Source organism: Ostrinia furnacalis, unplaced genomic scaffold (assembly GCF_004193835.3).
Source record: "Ostrinia furnacalis isolate ACB-3 unplaced genomic scaffold, ASM419383v2 OfSCF6133, whole genome shotgun sequence".
Lineage (NCBI taxonomy): Eukaryota > Metazoa > Arthropoda > Insecta > Lepidoptera > Crambidae > Ostrinia > Ostrinia furnacalis.
In genome coordinates this window covers 62,630-76,688 of record NW_021136372.1, presented here as the reverse complement: position 1 = coordinate 76,688, position 14,059 = coordinate 62,630, and the positions used below count along the sequence as shown (strand labels likewise).

Here is a 14,059-nt window from a genome sequence, read left to right as displayed (position 1 = left end):
TTTAGAGTATGCTCTCCTTATGAAATTAAACAAAACTGTAAATTTTGTGACTCTAAAAGTGCTTTGCAGGCATTACATAAATTTCCATTTAAGAACAATACTAATTATCCTATTATTACAGAATGCAGGAAATTACTTCACAAATGTAGTCTTAACAGTCATTTAATTAATTTTGCGTGGATTCCTAGTCATACCAATATTCCAGGAAATGATAAAGCTGATAAGCTGGCCAATGAAGCGGTTGAGTGTGGAGATATACATCCGTACACAAATTATTGCCATGACTTAACGGCAGCCCTTCCCAAAGCTTATCTCAAATCTGCCTGGGATGAGAATTGGGAGTTCACTAGCCAATCTAAGGGGAAACATTACAAGCTCATTCAACCATCCATCCTTTGTAAACCATGGTTTGTTAAAATGAATCTTTCCAAAACAGTTACTACCATTTTAACTAGAATGCGACTTGGTCACGTGTGCACTCCAGCACACTTGGCTAAAATTCATGTACTTGATAATGATTCGTGCATTTGTGGTTCTGGCGTCGGAGACTTAAATCACATATTTTTTTACTGTTGCCTATATGATCGTTCCTCTTTTATTAGTTCTCTTTTAGCCATTAAAATTCCTTTTCCTACATCCATCACTTGCCTATTATATACCAATAACATTGATGTTTATAATATCCTAGCCGAATTTATTACCCATAATAATATAAAATTGTAAATAGTAATGTATATTGTACTTATGTAAATATTATTTTATTTTTATTATTTTGTAATAAATCACACCTAAATTGATCCTATGAAAACCATCCTTTGTTCCGTTTCCATCCGTAATTGATTCGTTTCCCTACCTTTTAACTTTAACCTAATCCCACCCTGTCTAAACGCAATGTCCGCAAAACTTATGGCAAAACTGAACGCAAAAATCAAGAACCCTGTCGTGGCTAAACGCAATCCGCGAGAGCCATAAAGAAAAAAAAAAAAGTATTGGAATTTATCGACTGAAGTCGCTGTTTGGAAGCAAGTTTGATCGTAGTATGGAAGTTTCCGTACCCTGTGACTGACTGACAACGACTGACAGTGACAGTGACAGCTGACAGCTGAAGGAAAAACTCTATGTTTTAGGGATTCATGTCCAATTTATCGACAATCGATATTACTATAAAATCCATACGCGCGCGATTCACGCTCCATTTTCAATTCAGTTGATGTACTTATCGGTACTCGGTGTAATTCGGTATCACGGTTCACGCGCTAACAAAGAAAAAACAAATTTTTCACTTTCTAGTACAGTCCGAACAGGTTTTTTTGAAACTAAAATTACTAAAAAATAGCAAATGTTCGTAATCGTTTTAATTACGTTAGAAAAAAAGTAACCTTATAAGTCAGCTTTCGCGTAAAGGCGCAGTTGCTCTACGTTTACGTTTCAGCATCGTTTGAACTAGCTGTCAAACAAAACGATACCGCGATACAGATTTGTCAAAAAGCTGATTTTCGTTCGTCATCCAATAGCATTGCAGTTTAAAATTTTTAGGGCCCAGCGTGGCAATACGTGACAGTTCGACAGTTGTAATGTCGAAAGGCCATTTTTTTGTATGAAGACTGGAGTTACATCGCGCATCGTTTCGTGAACGGATTCAAGTTTTTTTGCTTCGTGAACGGATTCAACGAATTCGAACAAAAAGTGCCACTTGTCTAGACCTACATTACACATTCAAGTTCATACATTACAGATTAGAAAGTATGGATTACACTAGACAGCTACCTTACTCTTGACTTGATAAAATGTATGAGTATCAGCGCAGTGAGCCTAAACAGATATAAATATTTGTAATTTGCTTGTGTTTGTTGATCATATCAAAACTTGCCGCGCGACCTATTTAAACGTCATATCATTTAAACGTAGAATGCAACCTGCCTGTGCGTAGACACACTTGTAGGAATTCTCTCATCTACCACATACAAACCGGGGTAGTGCATCAGTAGAATTACTGAAGTGGGCCTTAGTAGTAGGTATCTATTTTAGTCTTTTGGGTTTGACACGATACCTCATCACGATACCATACTAGGTCCATAGGGGCGAAACTTGACAGTTGTAATTTCGAAATACGTGGAGCGGTACCTACTAGATTTATTTTTGCAAAGTATGAAGCGATTATTTTACTATTTTCTTTTATATCGATAGGTCAACTAAGTACCTCACTATGTAGGTGATCATAAAATAGATAATTATTCATTCTTTTGGAGTAGGCGGCGCAGACCCTATGTATTACTTTGCTCTATGGCGCACACCGTTGATTTTTCGTCTCGTCGGTTAGACATAAAACCAATGATATTATAGATTAGCTGTAGTCTGTTTCAACTACCTATTTTAAAGTTTTTTGTAACTTTCTAAGTTTTTAATTTTATGGAATTGGGAAAGAAGTACCGAGTTTGAAGCGTTCATGAGCAGACATTGCAGTTGAATATTCAAGTTCTGAATTTGATTATTGATGAATAATAAAATAAATCCTACTAGCTCCATTGATGGTTTCATTTAATTTATTTAAACCAGGTTACCTTTAATAATATTTTTCGTTAATTTATGAAAATATCAAATTAGCCCGTAATCCTGAATCCTGATACATAAATTTATAACACTATAATCCGGGCGTTTTCAAGGCGAGAGTGAATAGGCACTTACAGGGCAGGTATGTACCATCCTAGACTGCATCTCACTTAACACCAGGTGCGATTGCGGTCAAATACCTGCCTTGGCTAGCATAAAAAAAAAAAAAAAAATTTAGCCTATTAATTTAACACATGTACGACTGTACTCAGTGTTGCACTATCAAATGCAATTGAAGCGCCTCTATGCCAGGGTTTTTATGTTCCTGGTCAGGCTATAATAATAAAAAAAACAACCCCCAAGGGTGGAAAATTGGGGATGAACTTTTTTATACGCAATATCTCCGCCGATTACACTGGTCAACAAAAAAAATAAAATTGTTTGTTTCCTGTGATTTTTTTTCTGTTTCTATCTCAAATTGACGCATATTTTTTAAATATGGCAACAGTTTTTCTCTAACAGCTTTTGTTTTTAAGTTTTAGCTATCTACCTTCATTTAATATTTTAACTTAGATTTTTGATTTAATTGGACAATAAAATATATTTTGTTGGTGTTTTCGATATTGCTTCGTTATGAAGATGTTGTGTGCTTAATCCAGATTGCTTCTGCTATGTTTGTGGAAAATATAATATTTGAAAAATGTCGAAAACCTCTATCGGATTTCGAAAACTGCGTAACATCGACACTTTAAAATAAATATTTCAAATTAATTAATCAAGACCACAAATGGGTTATTTGTGTTCTGGGAATAGGTAACTTACTTTAGGCCAACAAGGGGGCTACACAAAATTCCCGTTTTATGTGTATCTGGAACAGGCGTAACAAACAAAAGCATTGGTTACAAAAAATTTTACCAGTGCGGCTTCCCGCACACACAACTTTTTGCTTTTCAGCTAAAGTTGATACAAACTATTTTATAAACATGCCTTTAGTTAGCCAAGACCGTATCACCGTACTTCCACCACTTTATATTAACCTCGGCATCTTGAAACACTCTGTGAAGGCGCTTGACAAAAGTAACGAATGTTATAATTTTCTTTCATGAAAGTTTTCAGGATTAAGCACAGAAAACTTGAGTGTTGGTAATTTTTGATGGGACTCACATTAGGCAACTGGTAAATGATCGTAATTTTAAGAAATCAATGACTGAATAAATAGATATTTTAATCAATAGATATTTTATCAACACAGTGTATAATTTTTCGTATTTTTTTGTCAAAATAATAAAACTCTATATTTTAAAAAGTAAAGCTGTTCTGCTGACGATCTCCCAGTATTTTTTTCATAATCAGGACCATAGAAATACCCAATAACAAAAAAAATTAAAGGAAAAAAAACATGTGTTGACCAGTGTTATAAACCAATTTGAACGATTATTTTTTTGTTGAATAGGTATTATCAAAAGGGTGGTTTCATGCGAATTTGACGAAAATATTTCACCCCCAAGAGTGGAAAATTGGGGATGAACTTTTTTATACGCAATATCTCCGCCGATTATGAACCAATTTTTTTTTGGTCTCAGTGTACTGCCTAGCTTCAGTGGTAACATCAAGGTAATAAATTAGTTAACTAAATGCAGGCAAACTTTACATGTTTCATAATCTTGGCACCGACTCCAGAAGTATCAATCATGGTATACCTACATAAATATTAATAATTCGTCCTAATAAATAAGTAGGTAATTAGTAATTATTTTTCTACGTTTTAGTGTAGGTTTTTTGGAGTCGGTTTTATTTTTTTTTAACACAAGGTTTCATTACGAACTCATACTTTTTAAGACAAAAAGCACTTTAGAACTAAAATTTAGACACAAACTGAAAATTTTAAGCCCTAAAAGCTGATCATTAAATATGAGTAACTAAATACGTGAAAAGATAATTTTAAAATAAATTCGATGCATCCTCAGTTCTCAGAATCTGATTATGTCTAATCAGCATCAATTTATGTGACCGTGATAGAACCTCCCGCGACAAGCACTTTCAATCGTATGCATTCCCACCTCCCACCAATATTGGCACCATTTAAAAGCCTAGTTCTAAACTTAATTTCATTAAAGGAAAGGATTTTACCCCAAAATTGTGTCTACTAGGATCCAGAGCCCCGAGCGAGCGTTAATAGCCTATACACGAAGGCATGTCGCTTATTTTATTAATCATTGGTTTATTTGCGGGAAGTATTTCATAACCGCTTTATTTCTTAGCATCGCGATAAAACATTCTATAGGCCCCTATCAACCAATAGGTATAAAAGTTAATATCAAGAGGTAAATTATAGGAGAGTTAGAAATTTAACTACAAACACTCATTCAAGGTACGCCTAACTAAAGTTAAAGTTTTTTTTTACAATTTTCTATGATTTACGAGACTTTATCAATATAATAAAAATAAAAATGTAACATATTATTAAAAATATATGGAATTAATTAGTCTTAGCTCACCAACACTTACTTAAAAGTTTGTCACACAAAGGCACAACTCCAAATTGGACCACAGTCGCGCGGGCCGGTTTCGACAAATATCGGCATGTCACTGATTCAGCCCTTCTAGCGGGAAAATAGACAAAAGTACAAAGTGGGGCACAAAATGTAGAACCCCTTTATCTAATCATTGTTTTCGTTTTCTGTGAAAGCCATCTTGTAGAACTGACGAAAATGTGCCCTTATATTATTAAGGGTGCGACGTGTTGGTTTCACTGCATTGCAGATTCAATAGAACTGATTATTCCGGTCAAATTAGACATGAACCCTGCAATAATTCGCATACAGCTGAAAATTGGTACGAATGTTCGGAGCACCATTATAAATGAAACGTGAAAAGTCCCCATCGCATCGATCCGACATGTGCTAAAAAAAATTCAAGGTTACAGTTAAAAATACGGGTTTTTTTTAAATTTCCAGCCAAACGGTTTTTATCATAAAAATATGTAAGACAAGGTTTAAAACCATGCAATTATATTATATTAAAATTGACTATACACTTTCTCCTAACAGCCTCATTGTGGTTTAAACTAGAACGGGTGGCGTGAATCACGGCACCGCCTGTTTGAGTTCTACGCGAAAGTATGTAGGTAATTTAAATAATTAATTTCTCAGACATTTCTTGATGGATTTAAAAAAACATCACCGTATTTTTAGTTTTGGTCTATATTTTAATCCCATTCCGTGAAATATAATGTTTTCAACATCACGAAACTTCTCCATTGCATACCAACATACTTAAAAATACTGAGATAGGTATCATAGATACTCATTTGGATCTAAATTAACGGGCTGATAAAGCAAATATTATTTTAAGTTAACCGGCTGGCCGCAATCTAAAACAAAGATGGCCGTAAACTAAAATAATGATTTAGCTAACTATAAACTGAACCTTAATACTATGTAATTAATATATGTGACTATTAGATAATGTTTTTTTAATATTACACGGAGTACAGAACACTACAATGTTATTATGTAATGTTACAGTCAAAACTAATCGGTCAAAACCACTTTACCTGCAAAACGATCTGTGACAAACTAAATTTCACGCAGGTGGAGCCGCGGGGAAAAGCTAGTATTATAAATTTAAAGTTTACCAGCTGGCCGCCCACTAAAATTTGGATGGCCGTAAACTAAAACAACGATTTGGTCAAGTCTACAATAAGCTGTGACACTTTTGATGTTAATAAATTACTTAACACTCCATAGGTTTTCATGTGGTTTTATTACAAAAATTAAAATTATAAAACTAAAAAAAAAACTCATAAAACTCATTTATTTCTGTAAATAGGCTTAAAAAAAGCACTTTTACTTTTACAAAGGACATTGTCAGAAACCGCCTAAAAAACCGCCAAAAAACATTAACCCATCATAATTATTTTCTATTTTTTTAAATACATTAAGCACCCTTTCGTTCTAANTCGGCGTGACGACAATACAAAACATTTTTCGCGAATCGGTTTTCATACATTCACACAATACATTAGACGCCATGTTGTCATAAACGACATATTATAAAATCGCTGTGATTTAATATTCTTAATCATTAATTTTATGGCAAGTGTCCATCAGGAATCATTGTTCTTACACACAGAATCGTATTATTTCGCTTTCGGGTAGTAATATGTCAAAATTGTTGGTTCTTAGGCGAACAATGTATGGAGAACGAACATTGTCCTTTATTAATTTTTTTGACGTTCATTAGTAAATTATAAATATTTTACTAATGAACGTCAAAAATAATTTAAAAAAAGGTAGCCCTTAAGGGGCAAGAACAGACAGGATAAAGATTTTTTAGATTCATGTTTCGCCTGGTGTTAAACAGTAGGTAAATACTTTAAGTATAATTTCATCAAATTACACATTTTAGCTCGGGAGTCAGGGCAGGGCAACAATGAAATATTGTATAATGAAATATTATAATTTTATCCCAACATAGGTATTTCAATAATATATGTGTTTCGATCTAGATTCACTCTATGTATATTTATGATTTTCTGGCTGGCCGTAAACTAAAACATTGATGGTCGTAAACTAAAATATTGGTTTGATTAATTAATAGTAAAAAATGTAAAGAAATAAGCGTTAAATTGTAGATTGTTCGTTTACGCATAAATAAATAAAAAGTTCGGCTCGTAGCAAAAAAAACTATAAATAATTATACTTACGTCAAAAAATAAAAATCAATTAAGTATAACATAAAAAAGCAAACATAATTCGCTGTGAAAGCAAAATAAAAAATTCGTCTTTGCAACTTAGCAAACAGAATTCAGCAAAAAATGTAGGTCAAACGAAAGCAAAGGTAAAAAAAACAAAACGCTGTGCAAAGAATCACCAGAATCACTGTTATAGACGTTTAGTAGGTCATGTAGAGGTTTACATTGTAATCTAACCGTGCCTAACTGGCGTCTGCTTAAAAGTAGGTCTGGTGATAGTTTAAGCTTGTCACTTCGTCTACTGCCACAGAATAATAATAAGCACTACGTACAGAAGGTTTAGTACACCATTTTCTTTATTTTTTTCCATCATACACAAGAATACGCGTGCGTGAGTCAATGCTCGCTCGTATGTGAGGACTTGTCGAATAGTAATCCTGTAGGGGGCCATCGTGCTTGTTTTGTTTTCGATGTAAACTCGCGGAGATGAATAGGCCTGCTACTGCCTACTTACTCTATTTGGCGATTCATCATTCCGTCTACTTTGCCATATTAAACAAACTGACAGCTGACTCATGTTTTTCTATACTTTAGCTGTACGAAGCGGTATGTTCACGTGACGCATGTATGACTGCGCTTACGCAGTTATACCGTACAGTTTAAAGTTGACTTCCTTCAGTAGCAAAGCGGGAGACAGATAAGGGGGTATTAAAATCCGCCATATTTCTAAAATCTTACGGCAATTTACGGTCGCCTATTATAGAGAACTAGTGTGATGAAAATTAACACTTAATGCAGTCTGATCGTATCAATGTGACTCATACAGTGGACTTTTATTTGAAGTGTTATACACTTCATTTTAAAAAATATTTTTTAAGTGATTAAACTCATTAATCCTACTTCTCGTTGAAACCGCCGCAACTCTTGCATTACTAAAATCTACAAATTGAATCTTCTAATCAATTATGGTGTAATAATTAACTGACAGAACAGCTTAACAATTTGGGGATTAACAAACTTCTCGTAGTGATAAATAGTGTGACTGTCTTTTGATTCAAACGAAGGACATTTTTTACTCACATTAATATGTGATTCGCAAGGAAATTACAAACTAAAACTGTGATACAGATAACAGAGGGCCATTAACACTGACCTTGAGATAGCACCATCCGCATCGTGTGTACTCCGCTGTGTATTTGGTGGGAAAGCCGGCCACCAAGTGTTCCACGATTTTCTGCGCCCAGTTCCTGCGGTCGGAGGCGCTTGCGCAACTGAAGAGCACCTTGCGCGGCGAGCTACGCGCTGTCGACACCATCAACTCGAAGCAGTACGAGTTGCTGGTGGAACTGAAAAGAAATATGAGTGATAAACTCTATGATCTATGGCAGTGATGGCCAAGAGGTCCACCGCGGTCTACCAGTCGACCGCGAAGACGATTTTGGTAGCCCGCGAGAGTTAAACTTATTATAAAATGTACTATTCGGGCCAAGAAAACTGACTAGGTATCTATCTTCCTGTAAATAGGTACTCACACGCTTCGGTCGGTCGTAACGTGGTAGTACTGTTGCTGCTAAAATGTTTTATTTCACTCTTCTAAACTACCTTGCAGTAGACCGCAAGAAATATTTTCGAGCATAAGTAGACCTCACAGGTCAAAAGTTTGGCCACCCTGATCTATGGGATAAAGTTTTCAACGACATAACAACGACTCGCACTGGCGCGCGCTCTTATGCATCAGTTTTTAATAAAATAAAATAAAAAATTAAGGGAAATACTTAATACAACGTTGCATGTACAGGTCCGCTGGCCGTCAAAAAGTAGCTTATACGAGAGGTTGCCCAATTTACAATATGTCCATCATTGATAACTCGCACAAATATCGTCTCTCTCTGAAGGATAACAAGTTTTTTTTGTTTCCAGAAGCTCTTGATAGAATGGAAGCCCATAAATACTCTCTGAAGCGAGAATGAATATCAAATTGCGATATTGCCATTTTGACAAATTACATGATGTAACTAGCGCTAACGTTTATCTTCAGGTAGACACAGTTTTAAGTTAAAAGATTGTCTACTATTTCACACGTTCTTCGTTTTGGAACAGTTCTTTGAATATAGGTAGTCGCTAATTTGGTTTTGTTAGACTCTTTCAGTTTAGCACATAAAGCGTAAACTAATTCCTCCTCAGAATGATCTAAAAGTGTTAGAGAGCGCCTCTTCTTCTGCAGAAGAAGAATTTTGCATAAATTTCAAAAGGTTTTTTATTTATACCAGAAGTCGATGGTTGCACATCTACTTCCGCAGTCTCATCAACTGGAGCGTCTTCCTCGGTGTTAACGTTGTCTATGCGTTGTGTTAACTCGGTAAAAAACATTCGTAGGATTGTAATATTTTTTTGCCTTATTAGTTATCATAGCAGTAACCATCAAAAAAAATTTCGTGCCTCTAGCATCAATGTCCATGTTTTATTAAATCAGGACCACTGTGCGGGCGGTCAGTGAACTTTTTTAGTAATTTGGCCATAACTTCGTCAATTTTTGTCGTAGAACAAAAATTTTTGGACTGTGTATTAAGGATTTCTTAGCCCTATAAATCTGCATTCACAGCTTAAAATCGAAATGATCCTCATTAAACACAATAATGTAAATTTTTATTTGGTAATAAATTAAGAATTCAGTTGTGCCAATCAAATACGCTTATAGGAGTAAAATCAACAATATCAAACCTACCACCTAATTAGTTTTTGTAGGTAACTCAAATTTTAATAATAAAGGAAACCCAAATAATATTATCTCTATATGAATCTTCATAATACAAATAAAGCATTACACTATCTGAATATAATAACAAAATAATCTTACCTAGTTGAAAGTGGCAGCACTACTTGCAAAGAATACACACTGTCCAATGTGTAGGCTTCTTTCAAAATGGCATTAGTAGCATCAGAGTAGCAGATCAACTTCTGATCAGACAGCACACAGTACCGGGTTTGGGAGTTCTTGAACAAATCCTCTCCCATAGCTGAGACTATCCTTGTCAGCATGCCATAGTAGTATGGAGCAGGCATTAAATTCAGCGGTGGTCTCTGAACAACTTCTACTTTCTGAGCTACTTGCTTTGTAGACTTGTGCAAAACATTATCCAGCTTCAGCATATGAGAAAACTTTTGCATCATTGAATTTGATGTCTTAACTTCATCTATTGTTGATGTAGTGTCAGATTCATTGTCAAACCAGTTGGAATTGTTGTCCCTAGGAGTAGATGCCGTAGCTTTTGTTTCAGTAGTCATCAGGCTATCAGATCGCTCAGGAGGCGTTGGGGGATTGAAGTATTCACTGTCTCGGTAATCATATGCATCGTCACTGTGGTCAGTGGTTATAATTGAGCCGTAAGTGTCACCAATTAAGAAGGATTCAAGTAATATAAGCTCATTACTCACTCCTGCATATCTGTGTGCAGTACTACTGGTGTTTAAAGGATCAAACTCATATATTGTACTCTTGCTGGGTCTAGCAATGTCTATTGGTGTGGTAGATGCAGATTTAGGACTAGCTATAGTAGGATTTGGCAAAGTCCAGTTTTCATAGAGGGAATTTTGTCTCATGATGTCCATAGTGCTTTCTCTCTTCTTTCTTCGTTCTGGCACTTCTGGTGTCGACATTGTACTTATTATACTGTTTGCCCTGGACGGCCGAGGAGTATCATAAGTTGTTTGCTCACTTAAATTCAAACTTGAGTTTGCTTCAGACTCTCTGCTATCATATGAGAAGTCACTTACGGTGTCTGTGTTGTCAGAGTTGTTTGAGAACAGGGACAAGTCATCCATGTGTGATGCATTCAAATGTAAAGACGGTACATCATTATTTTGTGTGACATCATTGTGGAATCTCTTTTGTTCTAGTAGGGGCGAGTGGAATTGGATGTTATCAAAAAGACTAACATCAACAACAGGCATTGACACACATCTTTGTGGATTTTCATCTATGTTGTCAGTTTTTTTCTGCTTCCTTAGCATGACACCTGCAGATCTTGTGCTTTCAATGACTGACTTTGTGACTGAGTCGCGGAGTGCTTTGGACGTTGTTAGCGTCTTTTCCAGAGTACCTTTGGCGAATTTCGAGCCGTCTAAAATTGACTTTTCCAGCTTTTCGTTGGCACTTTTAGCGGAATTGGAGACTTTTTGCGCGACATCTTCAGTGATTTGCTTAGACACTGAGCCTATTGAGCGCAAAATGTCAGTGGCCGATACTCTATCATTGTTGGTAGGTACTTTGGTGCGCGGGAGTGGCACTGGTCGTTTATCCGGATCATTCTGCGCAAGGAACGCGCTCCTTGGCTTTGGAACTGGTGGCGTAGCCATTAGAAATTAGTTTAAACTCAGTCACATAAACAATTATTTTTATGATAACATTGTTTAGCTTTATCACTACACAAACTATAGGAAGCCTGTGTGACTCACTACGCACTAAACTTAATGTTTGACCTTATTTATCAAATTAAGTCTACCAATTTATGAATGGCGTACACAACACACACTTTTATCACATTTATAACATCACTTCACTGCACTAAAGAAATGAAAAAAATCACTGTAAACTGAAATAAAAATAAAAATGTTTCAACGGGAAACAAACAAGCAACAACGACCCGACCGACAGACTAGTGATGGTCAACTCACCCGAGTAACTAACTCGAGTTGGGCGTAACTCAAATCCGCTCGAGTAGAATTCTCTCTGACTCAAGTTGAGTTCGTAAACCGAATGGAACCGACATAAAGCGAAGTTTGCCGATCAATTATGTGAGACCATGTTCGTTCATTCAATAATTCATAACAAACAAGTGTCACATTTAAGTAGACTTGAAATAAAAATAGAAACTGCCAATTATTATTGTATATTTTCGTGTATTATATTTCGTTTTTAAAAAATGCCGGATCCTAAAAGAAAATCTTTAGTTTGGGATGTATTCGAATCGCCAGTGTCCACTCACTGGCGATTCGAATACATCCCAAACTAGTGTAGCGTGTAAACAGTGTTCAGATTCATTCAAATATAGTGGAAATACGACCACATTAACAAATGAGAGTAAAGGTACTTATTCCAAGACGGCGACTGCAAAACTCTATGAAATTGTACCTTTATACGAGTACTTAATTACTTCGAACGATTCATCACAGTCACTGTCACTGTTATCGACAACCACATTGGATGTTGAGCCTCCTCACAAAAGGTTAAGAAGGCACTCTCAAGCCCGTCTTATTGTGCAAAAAAATTACGCAAAATCTGGTGATAACGCTTTAAATAATTTGATACCTAGTAAAAGATTTGCAGCTATTTCAGATAGTGGAAAAATCAGGTCAATTTTTTTAACTATTGATGCGAAGCTGAGGGAATAAACGGGTAAAAATAAAAAAAAAGCATTCACGTTTCCATCCAGTTAACTCAAGCTCAAACAGAGTTATGTGGATTTTACTCGGGATAAATCAAGTATTGTTATTTCCGAGTTGGCAGTGGCACATCACTACGACAGATGGATGACGTATCGTATTTTGACATTTTAAGTTTTTAAATTGTCAGTGATAATCGCAGCTTGTATAATAACATTTTTGCCAAGCAAGCCTGAGCCCCGATTACGGTAACTTTTATAACGTCTACAATCCAGACGCGTTTCTGATTCTGCGATACGATTGGTCAAAACAGCTGACGTACGCTATTGAACGACCAATCGTATCGCAGAATCGAGAAGCGTGTCTGGATTGTTGACGTTAAAAATTACCGTAATCGGGGCTCTGACCAGGAACCTCCAGGAACATAAAAACCCTGGCATAGAGGCGCGTCAATTGCATTTGATAGTGCAACACTGGGTACAGTCGTACCTGTATTAAATTAATAGGCTAACTTTATGTATCAGGATTCAGGATTATGGGCTAATTTAATATTTTCATAAATTAACAAAAAAATATTATATTATAGGTAAACTGGTTTAAATAAATTAAATGAAACCATCAATCGAGCAAGTAGGATTTTATTATTATTCATCAATAATCAAATTCTGAACTTGAATATTCAACTACAATGTCTGCTCATGAACGCTTCAAACTCGGTACTTCTTTCCCAATTCCATAAAATTCAACACTTACAAAGTGACAAAAAACTTTAAAATAGGTAGTTGAAACAAACCACAGCTAATTTTCATAGTGGACTGTACTATACGATAAACATGTCAGTCAATTTGACAACCTTTGTCGGAAACATTATTCAACGAAAATATTGTCCGAACCCTTAGTATTTCTCTTCGACAAATACTTTAACACATTGTGAACCACTTTTCTTTCACGACTATAAAAATATTTTAGCAATTTAATTCACAAAATCAATTGCGCACATTTAAAATAAAGTTTGTTTACACTTTGACAGCAATAGACTGACATGCAAGGTGACATGTCAATGAAGTTTTCAGTTACTGTTGCCATTAAAATAAATTAGTACCATTAATTTTCCGCAACATGGCGAGGGTTTTTATGTTCCTGGTCAGGCTATAATTTGTGTTTTATTGTGAAATCCTCAGTGAAAACGTTTAAAACTTAATCGACTCGTTGCGGTGGCCAATTTCACTAACTGCAAAAACGACGTGACACTGTTCAGTGCCCAACGCCATACGATTAGATGACACGCATCAACGCATGTGTCTTCAGCAGCGTTGCCAGACGTCCTGATTTTGGCGGGACGTTCCGATTTTTAAATCAAAGAAGAACGGTCACGCCCCATACAAAAAAAACCCAGACCCGACAGAAACGAGACATACCTCAGTTTTTTTG

General features: G+C 35.7%; 1 protein-coding gene across 1 annotated transcript; it reads right to left on the bottom strand.

Moving 5' to 3' along the window:
- Positions 1-8,288: 8,288 nt before the first annotated feature.
- LOC114362050 (uncharacterized) lies at positions 8,289-11,888 on the bottom strand. The gene is made up of 2 exons (XM_028317304.1): positions 10,104-11,888; positions 8,289-8,592 (listed from the first exon to the last, which is right to left on the bottom strand). Exons 1-2 carry the CDS (start codon positions 11,600-11,602, stop codon positions 8,358-8,360), a joined length of 1,734 nt encoding a protein of 577 aa, XP_028173105.1. The 5' UTR covers positions 11,603-11,888; the 3' UTR covers positions 8,289-8,357.
- Positions 11,889-14,059: the final 2,171 nt, after the last annotated feature.